At 42.6% G+C, this 18,471-nt stretch overlaps 1 protein-coding gene across 1 annotated transcript in view; it reads right to left on the bottom strand.

Annotated features, from left to right (window-relative positions):
* Nucleotides 1-18,211, bottom strand: part of TRPC5 (transient receptor potential cation channel subfamily C member 5) — a 162,586-nt gene extending 144,375 nt beyond the window's left edge. Inside the window, exon 1 of the mRNA XM_049871898.1 lies at nucleotides 17,834-18,211. Within this exon, the coding sequence (XP_049727855.1) occupies nucleotides 17,834-18,211 (378 nt within the window). The remainder of the gene's footprint in view (nucleotides 1-17,833) is intronic.
* Nucleotides 18,212-18,471: the final 260 nt, after the last annotated feature.

The following is an 18,471-nucleotide window of genomic DNA, read 5'->3' as shown; positions in this document are numbered from 1 at the left end:
TGGGTGTAATGAGGCCGTTGTGGTTCAATGGGAGAATCCTCGCCTTCCTTTGCCAACGAACCAGATTAGATTCCCTGCCAGTGCACCTCGTGCACAACCACCACCCACCCATCTGTCAGTGGAGGCTTGTGTGTTGCTCTGATGCTGAGCAGATTTCAGTGGAGCTTCCAGACTAAGAGACTAGGAAGAAAAGCCTGGCAATCTACTTTAGAAAATCAGCCAATGAAAACCCTATGGCTCACAATGGTTTGATCTGCAATGGATTATGAGGACGGCAGGACCAGGCAACATTTTGTTCCATTGTTCATGGGATCACCTTGAGTCAGACTACTCCGTAGAAGCCAACAACAACAACAAACAGACGGGTAGTGTAAACATTGTACTGAATTCTCCAGAGAAGTTAGAGACAATCTGGGATTGTTTAAAGATCCCTTTAGGGCAGAGTTTCTCAACATCAGCATTACTGACATTTTGGATTGGATAATTCTTTGTTGTGGGGTGCTGTCCTGTGCATTGTAGATGTTGAGCAGCATCCCTGGTCTCTACTCACTAAATGCCAGTAGCACCACCCCCCACAATTCTGACAACCAAAAATATCTCCAGACATGGCCAAATGTCCCCTAGGGTGCAAAAACACTTCAGTTGGAAAAAACACTGCTTTACAGTGTGAAGCTTGTTTGGCAGTGGGCTTACTGGAGCAGAGAGAGGCAGGACTTGCCAGAATTAGTCATACGAGTCTTAACCTCTTCTATCCTAATCTACCTGAAGATTACAACACGTTCCCATCATTACAGTTCTCACTAGGACAATGTTCTCAGTATCTGGAAGGACAAGGAGTAGGAATACTCTTCCCTTCCCCCAGGAGGGTTTATTAAAATTTTATTTGGTGGGTCATTGAGTTGGAAAAACTTTAGTATTGTGCCATCCATTACAATAGCCACTGACCACATTTGGCTATTTAAATCTAATTTAAATAAAATTAAATAATATCTAAAAAATCCAGTTCCTTAGTTGCACTAGCTACATTTCATCTGCTCAATAGCCATATGATGGACATAATGGACATCATAGATAGGGAACATTTCCATCATCACAGGAAAGTTCTATTGTATAGTGATGCTCTAGAAGATTGACAATTGGTGGACAAGAGACACCATCTGAAGCAATCTAGAAAAGTCTTAGCAATAGGTAATAGCTAACATTTACCAAATACTTAAAAGCATGCTAGGTACTTTGCTAAGTACTTGACATGCATTTCATTTATGAGGTAGGAACTACCAGTATTTGTATTTTATAGATGAGGAAACTGAGGCTCAGAGAGGTAAAGTAACTTGTCTGTGGTTACACAGCTAATAAATGGAGGAACCAGGACTTGAATCTAGGTAGTTTGAATCCAGAGATTGGGTCGTTAACAAACACGATATATAGACTCAAAGTGGTCAGGTGGAATGAAGGCTGTCTAGCATCAGAAGTAGTCCAGACATGCTGGTAGTGAATAAGAGGGAGGTGTCCTAACAGGTGAATGGAACATTGTATCAGGAGAATGCGGATATAGGCAGAGGTCCAGGAGACAGGTGGTTGGTATTCTGGAGGTCCCACCCAGAAAAGAAAAAAAAAATAGGGGTACTGGGCAGGATATAAGACAGGGACTCAGTTATTGGAATTAGTCAAGGGTTTCTCAACCTTGGTCCTTTTGACATTTTGGGCTAGATGATTCTTTGTCGTGGGCGGCTGTCTTGCACATTGTAGGATATTTACCAACATCCCTGGCCTCTACCTCCTAGATGCCAATAGCATACCACCCCCCCCAAGTATGATGACCAAAAATGTCTCCAGACATTGTCAAACGTCCCCTAGAGGTCAAATTTCTCCCCCATTGAGAACCACTGAGCAAGAGTATAAAACAGAGGCTTAGTTACAGAGCTACAAGACAAGGGCTCAGGCCTAGATGTCAAAGTACAAGATTGAGGGAGGACCAGCAGCTTTGCTTACTTGTTGCTGAACTGCTGAGCCACTGGCCTCTACTTTTAAGAGTGCCCATGACTAGAAACAGGATTAGTTCCAGAGCTGGGACTAGAATAATCATCCCATGGAATGAAGGAAATGAGCTACAGGGGTATAGAGCTGGAAAAGTCATTATGGAGATCACCTTTCCAAGGCATTTTTTCTTCCAAGGCATGGCTTATTATCCTCAGACACACTGAAAAGGAGGCAGGGGACATGCATCACATGATAATATCACAGTTAGGGCCGTTGATTATCATCAGAATGAGAACTCCTCAAGTTTTGAATGCTGTAAGCAAGCATTAGGCAAACCTACAACTGCTGCCATTAATGACAGGAAATACTTTTCCTGGTTGGTACTGTTGGATGTACTCTGGGGGAGTTTGTATTCGGGTTCTTTCTGCTTGTACACCCCACCTGGGATTTCTGAGTAGCTTCTCTCAGAAACACCCATGCAACCAGGAGCCCTAGTTCTGCAGCAGGGCTTGGCTAGGGTTGGAAAGCCTTTGAAAAAAGGAAGCCCAAGGGTGGACAATGCCAAGAAGTCTAAGCTCACCTAGTATAGACATCTCAGTGGGACTCATTTCAAGAATATTTCTTCCTTTAGCAGAAAAACAGGATTCAAAAGCCTGTGGTGGCCGTGACAGCATACACCATGATGAGCAGTTGATTTTTCAGTACACAAATGGATTAAATTACTGGGCCACTAATAAAACAGAATTCACTTTTAAAAAGTTATATAACTTTTGGTTGACATGAAAAGCAGCTTAAGTCATTTCTTGATTGAACTTTCTTATCATGTCGACATCATTCAATTGCAAGCAAGTTCTTTCCACACACAGCCTTTGACAAGCAAAGGTTTACTAATATTCGTGTAATGCGCTGCATATACTCATATATTTTCCCTCTATCACATTTTGAGAGGGGGAAAAATTAAGAAAATACCCCCCCTACTCCCATAATTTCTCTGTCTGACATTTAATTTTATTGCTTTGAAAATGGCAGCTGCATTGTCAATAGAGCCTTCTTAAGCAGAATGCTTTTGGTTCTTGTCAGAACAGACCAAATGTTAAAGGAAAGGAGCAGGAGCTTGGTTACCTCTGGTTGGAGATGGGAAAAGGGAGAGCTACTCTGGGCTTCTAACCTTCTCATGCCTGCCTTTCTCCCTGTATGGTCCCAGGCCAGGGTTGTGGGCTGCCATCTCCCTAGATGAAGTCAGCCAGGTGTTCATCACTAATGAGTTAGGAAAACATCAGCTGCCTTGTCCTTATTTCCCTGAAGTCCAACAGGCCCCAAATCTGAAACTTGAAAGGGATAGACATTTAAAATGTAATGATGACCTTTCAATCACTTGATAAGAATGTCCTTCTCTCTGAAAGACACATGTAGCCAGAAACCTCATAGCCTCAATGTAGTATTTTACTCTACAGCGCCGTTAACTAGGTTCTGATTCATAGTGACCCTATGTACAACAGAAGGTAACACTGCCCAGTCCTGCGCCATCCTCACAATCGTTGCTATGCCTCAACCCATCGTTGCAGCCACTGTGTCAGTTAGTAGGGGATAAGAATCAAAGATTGGTGAAAGTTGCAAGTGTGGCAGTAGTTGAGGCCCCCAGATGTTTGATTGTTTTACCCACGTTTTTCAGTTAGGAAGGGAACACAGTTCTCAGCTCTCCAAAGACTACATTGATTCAGGGGATTGCTTGTCTACTGTCAAAAAAAGAGAAGCAGAGGTAATCAGGTATGAAAGGGCAAGACTTAGCTCCCAGCAAATTCTTATTCGTCTATGGTCTCATAATGCCATTCATTCATAAACTCAAGACTCCCTGGAGGCCCCAGACATACATTTGACAATTTTGAGCAACTGACACTTGCACAGAATTGCTTTCGGACTTCTTTTATGCCCTACCAAGGTCTGTTCCACCAAATTAACACTGGAGTGTTTAACTCTTTCAAAGAGGCGAAAGGTTAATATACCTTGGATTGATTGCAGTGAGAGAAGGATGGACTAGATGGCCACAATGGTTCATTTAATTCTGATGATTCTATGATTAAGTGGGCCACAGCCAAACAGATATCTAGCAGAACTCCAGAGGATTTATGCTAGAAATGTGTCCACACATCACTGCCTGTGGAGTTATTAGTGAACCCCGCTGTGCTTTTTATATATAGTGGACTTTGTATTCTTGCCTCTCTATTAAACCAATTAGGCACCTATTTAATGTGGGTTTGTAAAGTACTTTTAGAATAATTCTAAAACATTGCTCACAGCATCCCTGTGAGATTATTTGGTATTATCCCTTCATTTTTCATTCATTTAGTATTATCCCTGCATTTCAATGGTAAGAAGTTAAACTATAGAAAGGTTGAGTAATTCGAGAGATGGAGTCAAGATGAGAACTCCACTTCCAGACTGCTCATTGTGCCAAGCTGCCAGGGCTGATATATGCATTGTAGAATTGCAGAGTTGGAAGAGACTTTGGAGATGATATAGTCCAGTCTCATAAAAGATGTTTAACACCTTTGGCAGCATTACTGCCCAGTGGCCATTCTGCCTCTTCTCAAACGTGTTATGTGGTGATTTGCCATTCCACTTCTCCATAGTGCTGAGACTAGTGTTTTAAAATCAGGTAGCCACATTCCCTCTTCTCCACTGAGCACAACTGAAACACCCTTGGGCTACGCTCCCTGGTCTGGAAATCTTTATTAGGATTTCTTTCCTGTCTTGTAGTTCATCCTGTCTAGGCTCAAGGTCGCTTTCTCACTCATCTGATGAACCTATGGATGCTGCTGATGAACGAGGGCTCAAGGGTCTTTCAGGCAATATTTCAGCCTGATTCTAAGGAAAGAGCTCAGGATTGAGTGTGATAGTGTTCTGATTAGGCCGAAAGGTTCCATCTGGCTGCTGGGTTGTGTTCTCAAATCCTGATTGTGTTCTCCACGAGGAATGGACACGATCCTACCACTTGAATGATTTAGCTGAATTGATTAACTCAGGTATCCTCCTAGGTAGTTTAAATAAAAAATTAGTGAGAATTATTAAAGAAGGATTCCCAATTAAAGAAAGCCTATAAAAAAATTTTTTTTTATCTGATGTGAGTAGCTTCACCCAAATAAAATCACAATATTTTCTCCCAAGTAAGTACCAGGTTCTGGAGAGCACTTTCCACTCTGATCGGACAAGATATTACCCAGAAGAGCTTAGTACTGGCAACAGAATAGGCAAGCTCACTTGATCCTGCTTCCTGGCTTACAAATAGGAACTAGGCAATTTTGAAACTGTATAGTCTTTGATTAAAATGATAAATATTTTAGCACTGGAAGAAGGAAATCAGGTTTCCAACCGGGAAGGCAGAAAAATAATGACTCCAAGGAAAAGCCAGGGCTCACCACTGTGTTTCCCGTCAGTAGTATGAAGGGGAAGACTACTTGTTTACCAAAGGCTGTGAATTATGACCACATCTTATCATTAATAAATGTTTCAGACTCAGTGCTAGGGGCTGCTGGCCATCAGCTAAATGGGTTTGTTTTTAGACACAAATGTTTTGGGCTTTTGGAAGACATATTATGATGCTGTCTTGCCTATACTGCACTAATCTGGCATTGGGTTTAATACATTCATTAGTGATACAGATGTGGTCATAATTCATAGCTTTTGCTAAACAAACTCCAGACTACTGAGGGGGTAATAGTGGCGAGCCCTGGATTGGCTGTCATTATTTTTCTGCTTTCCCTGTTGGAAACCTGATTTCTTTCTTCCAAAGCTAAAATCTCTACCGTTTCAATCAGAGACTGCCACGATCTCTAAATTACCCAGTTCCCCCAAAATATTGTCATCTCAAACAATTCATGTGGCCTTCCTACCGTAACTCTCCAGATCCCTGTCATTTTGCGAGAGAGGCTTGCTTTATGGGTCTATGTGAGTATTTGGGGGCACCATGGAACTCAGACAATGTTGCCTTGGCTTTTGTTTAGAGCAAATACAATCTCCTTAGACTAGCGAGCACTTGACTGAAAGAAAATTTATATATCTTTAGAATGTCTTTCCTCTCCACTGAGAGCTGAAATAGAGGACACTGTTTAGCCTATAAGATGTAGAATGTAGGTTAGATGCAAGGAAGAGAGTTCCTAGTATTGGACTCCCTAATGGAGGACTAGAGGATGTCAGAGAATCCACTGTGAGTGGCTTTTAAGATAGAAGAATTTCATTTTAATGTATTAGAAATAACACTCAATTGAAAGTCAGAAATTAAGAATCTTAACTCTGCTATAAAAGTCACTCTGTTGAGCCTGGACAAGTCACTTTCCCTTTGTATGTCTCTCTTTTTCCATCTATAAAATGGGGAGGAGGTGGACTAAACAGTATTTCCAAGTATGAGATGCTCTTAAGTTGACTCCTTCATTCAAAAAATTATTTATGGGGTACTTGGCCACGTTCCAGAAGCTGTTCTAGGCACTGGAAATTCAAATGTAAACAAAATACCTTCTCTCATGGAGTTTACATGTTAGAAAAATGACATAGAAGACAGTGAACAAATATGTCAGGTGGTGATAAATACTGTGAAGAAAACTGAAGGAGGGCAAGGGTGTAGAGAGCAATGAGGAGGTGTTATTTTTATATAAGGTGAACAGGGAAGACCTGCTTAATAATGTAGCATGAGAGCAGATATCTAAAGAAGGGAGGGAGCCAGCTATGCAGATATTTCAGGCAATGGGGAACATTTCAGGCAAAGGCACTGAGGCTGGACAATTTCTCTGAGAGGTGAGTGTGGCTGAAGCTGAGCGAGTGAGGGGGAATTGTAGGAAATGAGAGCAGAGATAGCAGGGGGTCAGATTATACAGGACCTTGTAGGCATTAGAAAAAACTGTGGAGGGCTTTAAGCAAGGTGGCATGGTGTGACATATATTTTAAAAGGGTGGTTCAGCATGACAACTAAGAGCCCAAGAGACAGAAAGGGCCACATGAACCAGAGACCTACATCATCCTGAGATCAGAAAAACTAGTTGGTGCCCGGCCACAATTGATGACTGCCCTGACAGGGAGCACAACAGAGAACCCCTGAGGGAGCAGGAGATCAGTGGGATGCAGACCCCAAATTCTCATAAAAAGACCATACTTAATGGTCTGACTGAGACTAGAGGAATCCCAGCGGTCATGGTCCCCAAACCTTCTGTTGGCACAGGACAGGAACCATCCCTGAAGGCAACTCATCAGACATGAAAGGGACTGGACAGTGGGTAGGAGAGAGATGCTGATGAAGAGTGAGCTAATTATATCAGGTGGACACTTGAGACTGTGTTGGCATCTCCTGTCTGGAGGGGGGATGGGAGGATAGAGAGAGTTGGAAGCTGGCAAAAATGTCACGAAAGGAGAGACTGGAAGGGCTGACTCATTAGGGAGAGAGCAAGTGGGAGTATGGAGTAAGATGTATATAAACTTATATGTGACAGTCTGACTTGATTTGTAAACGTTCACTTGAAGCTCAATAAAAGTTAAAAAAAAAAAAGGTGGTTCAGGCTGCTAGGAAAAGACTAGATTATGTGAGGCAGTGAGTGAAAGCAGGAAATCAGGATACTACTACAATCGTCCAGGTGAGAGGTGACAGTGGCTTGGACTAGGGTGAGGTGGTGGGGGTGGGAGCAGTTGCCAGATTCTAGGGTTGCTTAGAGTGATTCACGGCCTGAAGGCTCTTGTTAGGGACATCTCGTGGTTTCTTTTATCCTTTGAGACCTTTCCAGATATTATCATAGTTCGCACATCTCCAACCTGTGGTAGTTTGATTTATCCCCTTTGTGAATTCTCAAACTTACTAAATCTTCTCAAATCAAGTAGGAAAAAGTAACCTGGTAACAGACAATTGAGGCTGTTGGTAGCATCACTCTAGAGACTGCTGGAAGAGAAGATACTATAAGCCTCTACATATCAAGGATCTTTCTGGCGTATCAATCAGGGCTACCTGATTGTCCTATTTAGACCCTAAACCAAAAACCAAACTCATTGCCACCGAGTCAATTCCTACTCATAGCGACCCTACAGGACAGAGTAGAACTGCCCCATAGAGTTTCCAAGGAGCATCTGGTGGATTCTAACTGCTGACCTTTTGGTTAGCAGCCGTAGTTGTTAACCACTACGCCACCAGGGTTTCCATTTGGACACTAGTATTGGTGTATTTTCTCAGTGTCGCAAACACATTCTCAATCTAGACAATTATGTCAGTGTGGCACCAAATAAAGTAAGAGTTTGGAAATTATATTATTTGATTAACATAGACAATCTAGAGAGTTTAAGCCAAAAGTTGTATCACACATTTTTTCCTTCTTTTAAGTTTCCTCACTACCAAGGAAATCAAGGAAAATATTTTCCTGTATAATGTGACCCTTGTCATATTTTCTTTTCCGAAGTAGCAACTCTGCTGCCAATAAAGTCAGGGCAAAAAAAAGTGGATAATAGGTTTTTGCCATTGCCTGGGAGTTAGAACTCATTCCTCCACTAAAAACTAACTTTTCTTCTTGTTTCTGCCTCCTTTCTACTTCCCTGGGGCTTGAGGTATAAGCCTGTCTGTCTGATACTCTTCCTCTGTGCCTCCAATTTTATAAACTCTGGCTATAACAGCAATATAGACTTTCTTTGGCACAAAGATACATAAGCACTAAACAGTAAACTTAGAAATAAAGGAACTATTAAGCATGAATACTCTTTTATCCAGGTGCTCACACCAGAGAGACACTACAAAATTTTAAGCATCACTTAAAATAATCTTGTTCTTTTATAAGGTAGAGTCCTGGTGGCACAGTGGTTAAGAGCCTGGCTGCTAACCAAACAGTTGGCAGTTCAAATCTACCAGCTGCTCCTTGGAAACCCTATGGGGCAGTTCTACTGTGTCCGATAGGGTCACTATGAGTTGGAATCAACTTGACGGCAAGGGGTTTAGTTCTTTTATGCAGAAAAGTTAAAAGATCTAGAATACAATTAGCTTTGCTCTTTGCTCCAGAGTTGCTATAAAATTCTGGGTAAATCACTATTCTCTAACAGATGAGAGTGAAAATCTTTAAAAAAAATAAATATTCATGACCTTAATATACAAACAGCTTAGAGAGATCAATAAGAACGAAGATGAAGACTATAGTAGAAAAATGTGTAAAAAATATCAACAGTTGGTTCACATAAGAATAAAATGGAAGGCTTATAATTTGAAACAATCCACTGCTGACTAGTATGCCATTCCTTCTTTCTCCCTTTCCAGCGACCTGGAAAGCTTATTTCCTTTGTGAAATGTTCCTCCTTAAAACTTCTCTTTCTCCTGGTACTCAGAGTGCCCTCCTACATTGCCCACATCACACATTTTGGGTGACAGAGCATATAATTCTTTGTGCTATTTTATCACTGTCCCATGTTTATTGTTGCCATATGGAAAGGAACCAGTACAAAGAAGTGTTTGGTATACTGGGATAGGACAGCTGGGAGGAGAGATGGGAAAGAGTTTGCGACAGGGCCATAAGCTGGAAAAACCAATAACAGAGTAACCCAATGAGGGGTCTGGGGTGAAAAGACTAAATGGCTGCCCACTAGACAACTGGACATGTGAAGTGACGGGGAAGGGGATGATATTACACACAGACAAGACTTGCCTGCCCAGGACAGAGAATAGGACACTTCCTCACTAGATACGTGTATGTGGGATAAGGGTATATAAAATAGAGAGCCTGAGGCTAAAGAATGGGAATCCTGAGTTGGTGGTGACCCTGAATAGATGGGGGCTATGGCTACAAAACCTCATGTGTTTTTTATTTAGTAAATTACTTTTGAAGTTAGTTCATCCTTTCTTCTTTGTAAATTGTTGTGTAGCCAGCTCCCTTGGTCTGTTTGAGAACAAGTTTAAATAATTATTTTTTCTTTCTGAGATATAAGCATCACTCTCTTAAGTCTTTTGTGTCCCGTGAAACACAAAAGGCTAAACCTACTAAGATTGGTTGTTTGTCTGGACAGCACGTCCATATCTGGTCCTCCACGTGAGTATAAATTTCTTGAGGGCACTAACGGTATGTCTCAATTTTATTGTGAGGCATATGATTAGTAGTCAAAAATACTTAGAAAATCGAATAGAAGTAAATAAAATCAATCACCCTCTGTGCCTCTGTCATCCACGAGTTGTTCTAGATAGACATTACATGTAGGTGCTTTGTTTATTTTCAGCATTGTTATAAATGTTAACACTCCTGATGATTCCTCATTGGCAGGGTGGAGTAGAAAGACTGGCTTGCAAGACAGAGATGTTTGTGTCAGTGCAGGCTCAGGTGAATGACCTTGGACAAGGCACTTCAGATCAAATGATCTCTAAACTTTCTACAATTCCATTCTGTGAATAACTTGGGCCATGCGTACTGTAAGTCAGCACAGATACGTGACAGGAGATAACTTAGTGCATCAGTTTGGCCAATATGATGCTACGCAGTCATTTCTTTCTTTTCTCCCAACTTGAACTGACTATTTTCTTGACTTTTTTGACACAACCCCTTGGTTTTGGCCTAGTACTTTGACTTTGGAATGGGAATCAAAGCAAATCATAGAAGTAAAGCTGTTACTCAGTTTATTATAAAGACCTAGTCTTGTGTTGGGCAATTCAGGTAACAAGGAGTTAATAATATATGAATACTTTTTTTGTATTGATGATAATAATATGGGTGTCATATATTAAATGCTATGTGCCACAGATTATGTCAAATATTTAGAATATGTCAAATATTTAGAAATAATTGTATCATTTAATTCTCACAAGCAACCTATAATAACCCCAGTGTTTTTTTTATAGATAAGGAAGCTGATGCTCAACAGGGTAAACGACCTTTCCTAGGTTACCCAGTCTGAGCTCTTAATCACTATGTGACAGTGGGTGCTCAATACGTTTGCTGAATGAATGTATGACATTAGCCAGCAGACGCTATCGATATGGCTTTAACTAGTAGGAGTATTAGTACTATTTATTGTGTACTTACTATTTGTTGTCCTTGGATGGTGCAAATAGTTAACGTGCTCACTGCTAACCAAAACGTTGGAGGTTCTGGTCTACCCAGAGGCACCTTAGAAGAAAGGCCTGGTGATCTACTTACAAAAAAATCAGCCATTGAACACCCTCTAGAGCATAGCTCTACTCTCACACACATGAGGTCACCACAAGTCTGATATCAACTTGAAAGCACTGGTTTTTTTGGTTGGTTTACTATGGGCCAGGCATTTTTCTAATATAAATGCATTATTTCATTTACTTCTCGCTATAACTCCATTATAATTCCCATTTACTGATGAAGAAACTGATTTTTGGAGAGATGAAGTGACTTTTCCCAGGAAACACATCTAATAAGTGGCTGACTCCAAAGCCCATGTTCTTTCTTCTACTCCAGGCTGCCTATAAATAGCAAGGTGGATTCTGGAATTCTCTCCTTTACTTCCTGCTCTCAGATTAAGTGTTTGAGATTTGTAAGCTAGACTCTTCAGGTCCTCTGTACTCCAGTCACCTTTGCACGGGCTCTCAGTGTTCCCCTCCTTACTGTGCAATCTCTTGCAGAGACCAAGGCACGATAGGAGGAGGAATAAATGGAGTGTTTTGTTGCTGATTTTCTACTATCTCAACACACTTTTCAGTGTTGTTGAGACTTAATCTCTCTAGCTTATCTGTGAGACCAATTTTAATTTGGAGCCATCTGCCACAGACAAATGAGTAATTATGGCAGAGCACAGAGGGGTGGGCCATGGGGAGAAGGTTGGCTTGGCCTCGTTCTGCTTGCTTGCATTGACGCAAGTGACCAAGAAAAAAAATTGCCTGGGTGGCTCCAAGTTGATGCAGAGGCGAGTAGCTCTACCTCTCTGTTGTTCAAATCTTTGGACTCCAGTGAAAGAGAAGGGATGACTTTGGGGTCATGCAGCTTGCCTGGCAGCAGAAGGGAGGCCATTGCTATCAAGGCTAGGCAGAAGGAGGTAATCTGTGAACCAGGCCAGCTCACTCACCAGCCAGTCCTTCTCACTGTACTGGAGGTGCTTTGGGGTGAGGGCCACTTGCTAGCTGGCCTCTCCCACACAATATGACATGCTAAGTCAAACTGACAGAGTAAAGCTGAAAATAATAGTCACCCCCTTCTGTCTAGCATTTTTAAAAGCATTTTTCCAAAAGACTTTGACATACCTTCATTTTATTTCTTCCTCAAAACAGGCCCCTGGAATAGGTGGGGAAGGGATTGTTAATATCATTTTGCAGATGAAGAAATGGAACTAAAGAGTGATTCTGTGACTTGCCCAAGGTCACCCTGAGAGCTACAGGATGGCTAGCACCACAAACTCTGAATTAGACTCTGTTACTTAGTCACTGTGACCAGCAGATTTCCAGCTATATTTGCTCTTCAGGGACCAAGGAGGTCTGGGAATGTGTGTATGTGTGTGTGTACGCACAAGTGGGGCTTTGGATTTAAATGTTGGGGCTCCCACCTGCATTTCAAATAGGGCAGCTCCACTTGTATCTATTTAACATCTGGGCAGAATTTCTTCTGATGAAAAGCTCTGCTGTTGATAATGTTTGAAAACCACTTGTCTAGACCAGTATTTCTCAAAGAGTATATAGACTTCTTACCTAGGTGGGAGTGGGTTTGTTAAAATGCTGATTCTAGGCCCAAAACCCAAGATTTTGATTCTGTAGGTATGCAGTGAGGCTCAGGAATCTGCATTTTGACTAGTTCCCCATACGCATAACAATTGCTTTTTGAGCTGGTTTTGAGTGAACATAAATACAAGTCTCTGTATTGTAGCTGGATTTGTTCTCCCTGCCGATAATGCTCCTGGAGTGGCTCCCAAAGTCAGTGGGCCAAAGGTGACAAGTTTGATAGACAAAAACTAGCTGGCATTAGACCTTCTGTAGGCCAAAAATGTTGACTCCTGAGAATCATTTAGGAGTGTTACTGAAGGAACCACCAATCCTCCAGGTCACCAAATCTACCCCTGAGGAAATAGACTATAGTGGTTAGGAAATGGGCGCTGCTAGAGGGTAGGATTTCTAAAGCACCCCATGCGCTTCTCCTTTTGCGATCTGGAGCAGAAAATTCTATCTGATAGAGCATCATCATTTTTACTTGAAGATTTGGTGCCTATTAAAAATGTAGGTCTCCATTAGAGTGTTGATACTTGAAGCCAGTGTTAGTCATTCATGTCTAGCCTCAGATGTTTATCTGAGAGCAGTTCTGAGAGACAAGAAGAGGAAGAAGAGTATGAGGGGCCATGTTGCCAGCCTGGGGCTAAACTCTTTGTACAAGAAAGCCAAGGGAGGCATTGTTCTATCCACCCAGGATTGTTGGAGGTCAGCTGTGCCTAGTCCCCAGGTGAGATGGGGAGGGTTTCTGAGAAAAAGGACAGTTGTTTGGATTCTGCCTGTGGGAGCAGTGTCTTCCTGAGAGTGGCCTGCCCAGCTAGTCCCAGGGTCCTTCGGGAGGCCTGTGTTTGCTCACATCTCTCATTGCTCCCAGTTAAACAAATCTTGTTTTTGTCTCCCAGAAAGGCAGGGCTCCAGCACTGTGGCAGCCTGTTGTTATAGTTATTGACGTATGACTTATCACAGCAATTGTCAGAGCAATGGCAGAAAATGGAATTTAGCAGAGGCTGGTGGTGGTGGTTGGGGGAGAGAGGAGAAGGCTGCTGAAGAGACTTGGTAATAGAGTTGATGGCTTTGTGGATTTGTACATACGGTTGCAGTATCCGAGTACGAACAAAGGAGGTCTTACATTGGCAGTGTGGCTGAAAGGGTCCTGGTAGAGACTGCCTGTCCCAAGTAGCTTCACTCAGGTTCCATATGCCTGATGTTCCACCATGAGTGGTTCATTCCTGTGAGTTAAGTATTGCCTTTTCCCAGGGGAGGTCATGCGTTAAAGTGTACTTTAGCGGAGGTTTATCTGGTGCTTTCCTTCTTAACAGGCAGAGTCTCAGGGTTTGCCAGAGCACTGGGAAACTAAATGGGGAGAATGGGGGCCATCAGATAAGGACTTGGCCTACTTTCAAAACTCAGATAGGGGTGATACTGCTAGTCCCTTTTCTTTCTTCTTTTAATTTTGTTGTGCATTAGGTGAAAGTTTATAGCACAAATTAGTTTCTCATTCAAAAATTTATACACAGATTGTTTTGTGACATTGGTTCCAATCCCTGCAGTATGTTAGCACTCTCCCCCTTTCCCTCTCCACTCAGATTCCCTGTGTCCATTCGTGTTGAGTTTTCCTGTCCCTTTGTGCTTTCTCATCTTTGCTTTTAGGCATGTGTTACCCATTTGGTCTTGTATACTTGATTGAACTAAGAAGCACATTCCTCACGTGTGTTATTGTTTGTATGGGCTTGTCTAATCTTTGGCTGAAGGGTGAACCTTGGGAGTGACTTCATTACTGAGCTAAAAGGGTGTACAGGGGCAGTACTCTCGGGGGTTCTCCAGTCTCTGTCAGGCCAGTAAGTCTGGTCTTTTTTTGCGAATTTGAATTTTGTTCTACATTTTTCTCCTGCTCTGTCTGGAACCCTCTATTGCGATCCGTGTCAGAGCAATTGGTGGTGGGCTCAGAGTGGTGGAGACTGTGGCTCATGTGGCCCATTGGACTAATATTTTCCTCATGTCTTTGGTTTTCGTCAGCTAGTACCTTTTCTGGTACCTCACTTGTGCTCTCAAAATACTTATGAAACTAAATGAGATTGAATATGAAGGTACAAGAAGTCTTGTTCAATCAGCTAGCCATGTGTTTTTCTGGGAGAAACACTTAACTCCTTGATATTCATCAGCAGATATTTATCTGTCACCCATTATATACTAGGCACTGGGATATGTACTTGGAGTTCTAGTGGCACAGTGGTTAAAGCGCTTGGTTGCTAACCGAAAGCTTTGCCCTTTGAACCCACCAGCTGCTCTGTGGAAGAAAGATGTGGCAGTCTGCTTCTGTAAAGATTACAGCCTTGGAAACCCTATGGTGCAGTTCTACTCTATCCTGTAGAGTTGCTATAAGTCGGAACTGACTCGGCAGCAGTGGCTTTGGTTTTTGGGTTAGGTACTCATGGGGGAAGGGTGGAAGCAATTAGGCATTACATTTACCCCTGACATTTAAGAAACACTCCAGTTACAGAGACAAGACATTTACACAGGTAAAGCTAACCAACAGTATAAAGTGGTACATGATTGGTGCCAAGTGAAAGGCAGAGTCAATGGGCTGTGGACCGAACAGGTAGGCAAGATCACCATGGAGCAAGGTAGTACGGGCAAGCCTTAATTCAGATTAGCACATCAAATTACCTAGGCACTTAACAGGACTATGGGGTAAAATGGGGCACAGAACAAATCTGTTTGACGGGGATGGTGAAACGGAGCAAATAGAGATGTAACATGCTCACATCTCTCTGCTTTTCTCTTCTTCCAGATCCTCCAGGCTTCTCCTTTCCAGACAGCTGTTTCATCATACATTGCTTTACCCTGCCTCAGAACTCCTGTGCTGGGAATCCAAACACTTAGACTGCTAGGGAAGCAGTATAGTCTAGTGGTTAAGTGGGTGGGTTCAGCACCTAGGCTGCCTGGATTTGAATCCTAGCTCTATATTTACTAACTGGGATATTAGACAGTTAGCTTCATCATCCTGTGACTTGATTTATCTCATTGGTAAAATGGGAATGATGATGATAGTGTGTGTCTAACAGAGATATCCCTGGGTGGCTCAAAGGTTAAGCACCCAACTACTAGCTGAAAGGTTGGTGGTTTGAACCCATCCAGAGGCACCTTGGGCGACAGGCCTGGTAATCTGCTACCAAAAGGTCACAGCCCTGAAAACCCTATGGAGTAGTTCTACTCTGCACACATGGGGGTCATCATGAGTCGTAATCGACTCAACGGCAACTAACAACCACAAAGGCAACTAACAACAACAAAGACGTTGGGAGTATTAGATGAGTTAAGTCACGTAAGATACTAGCACAATGCCACATGCATATTATTGATTTATTAAGTGAATATTTATTGAGTGCCTGTGATGTTCCTGGTAGTTTTCTAGTGCTGGAATAAGCAGTGAAAAAAAGAGACAGGGTCCCTTTTGCCTTGGCACCTCTGAGATGCTAATGGGAAGCGCGGGGTGGGGGGATTCAGGCCCTGTGCCCAAGGAACTTTTAATCTAGTATCTTGCTTTCTGCTCAGTCTATTCTGATTCTTAGTCTGTGAGTTATCATCACTTAGCTTATTTTTATTACTTTTTGTTTAATTAGGAAAGGATTTAAAGCTATGAATTTCCTTTTGGTCTAGCTTTGGCCATATCCCGTAAGTTTTGATGTTGAATATTTCCATTCTCAATATTTTCTAAGTATTTTGCAATTTTGATCTTTGATTCGTACTATCACTACTTTTTGGAACGTGTTGAGGTATTCCATTTTTGATGATTCACTATTTTCTTTGTCTCCCTGCTATGTGCCCAGCACTGTGCTCCCAAAGAAGAGACAGTGAAGAGACCTGTTTGACTTGAGGGATGTTTAAAACGGCCTAGGGGAAGACAAGACTTGAAAAGACCATTACATGAAGGGTATTGAGTGCTAGGCTTCATGGGTTGGTTTATTTTCTAATGAGGATCCATTGTAGTTATTGAAAGAATGGATGGGGATGACAACATAATTATGATATTTTAGGAAGAAGAAACTAGCATCATTGTTTAGGATGGCTTGAAAGAAGAGAAGAGGCTAGAAGTAGGGAAATGAGTTAGAAAATTTTTATATTAGTCTAGGACAGTGGTACTTAAACTTGAGTGGGAGGGCTTGTTAAGGCACAACTTGCTGGGTCCCACTCCCAGAGTTTCTGGTTCATTAAGTCTAGGGTGGAAACAGAAAATCTGCATTTCTAACAAGTTCCAGGTAATGCTGATGACAACTTCTGATCTAGGAGAGAGAGGATGAGAACCAGATCCAGAGTGGTGGGAGCTGGGCTAGCGAGAAAAGAAAGTATGTAAAAGACACTGAGAAAGAAGAGACTGTAGGGCTTGGAGATTGGACATGGAAGAAGGGAAAGGGAGGAAACAAAAATGACTCCAGAGCATTAAATCTACATTCCAAGGACGATAGGAGAATCAGAGAGTCAAAAAACAAACATCTAGGGGTGGATTGCAGTCGCATGACAGGTACTAGGAAAATATTCGGGTTCCTATATGCATCTGCATCTGAACGTGCACTGTAGTATACAAGTTTAAAGGCCTCCTATCCTGTTTTTGGGAGAGAGTCTCATGAGGAGAAAGCTATGTTTGGCCTCTCCTTTTCTAGAATGTGACCTGTGAGTAAAGGAAGAAAATGAAGATAGAAAGCAGGAGTTAGGGAGGGTAGAGTCCTGGGTGGCACAGATGGTTACCCGCTCAAGTACTTAGCCAAAAGGTTGGCAGTTCAAACCCACCCAAAGGCACCTCGGGAGACAGGTCACAGCCTTGAAAACTCTATGGAGCAGTTCTAATCTGCACACATGGGGTTGCCATGAGTTGGCAACCAAGAACAACAACAACAGGGAGAGTAAAAGGAGCTTGACTATTCCGAAAACAGAGTACATCTCTGAATTATAAATGATTGATTGATTGTATATAGGCAAATGCCGACAAAGAAGAGGGAAATAAGTGAAACTCAGCATGGGCCAGGCAGGGTAGCTATAAGAATACCACCTGAGATCGCTGATGCAATTTCTCAGAGCAGAGGGTTTCTGTGAAGGAGCCTTTCATCTCCAGCCTAGCTCAGCCTACCTCACCTTCCCTAGTTTCAAGGCTTCTGGCCCTGTCGCCCTGTTTTCCCAGCCTTGAGGGGTTTCTCTTACCTGCTTCTCTCCACTGGGCCGCCTGTAACTGAGAAGAAGCTCCACAGCACCCACCACTTCCTTGCGGATGGCATAGAGCAATGCATCGCCCACATACACGCTGTGGTTCAGCAGTAGCTCCATGATCTCTAAGTTCTCGTTTTCAATGGCAATGAGCAGGGCACTCCGACCCAGAGGGTCCATGCAGTTGATGTTGACATTGTAGTAGATTTCAGCCTCCTGTAGGGCCTGCTTCACTGTGGCATAGTCCCCCTTCTCCACGGCATTGAGGAAGGCCTTCTCCTCCGCAGAGAGCTCTGTCTCAGCCCTCACAATTTGCAGGGGAATGCGGTCCCGGTACGGTGAGTAGTTGACCTTTTTGTAGTACAGTTGGGCCATGGTTCATATCAATGTGTAAACCTGGATGAGGAGAGAGAGAGGGAGACTGAAGACGTGCTTATCATACTTGAAGGTCTCAAGTAGCCAATTGTGGCGGCAGCCTTGACAAAAGGTTGGAAAATCCCCAAATCTTTCCTTTTCTTCTTGCAGTGTGGAAGAGAAATCCCAAGCTTTTGGGTCAGAAAGGCCTGGGTTCAAACCCTGGCTTTACCATTTGTCAGCTCTGTGACCTTGGACAAGTTATTCCAGCTCTCTGTGCT

Source organism: Elephas maximus, chromosome X, assembly GCF_024166365.1.
Source record: "Elephas maximus indicus isolate mEleMax1 chromosome X, mEleMax1 primary haplotype, whole genome shotgun sequence".
NCBI classification, from domain to species: domain Eukaryota; kingdom Metazoa; phylum Chordata; class Mammalia; order Proboscidea; family Elephantidae; genus Elephas; species Elephas maximus.
The sequence above is the reverse complement of the archived record's forward strand: the minus strand, read 5'-3'. Positions and strand labels throughout refer to the sequence as shown.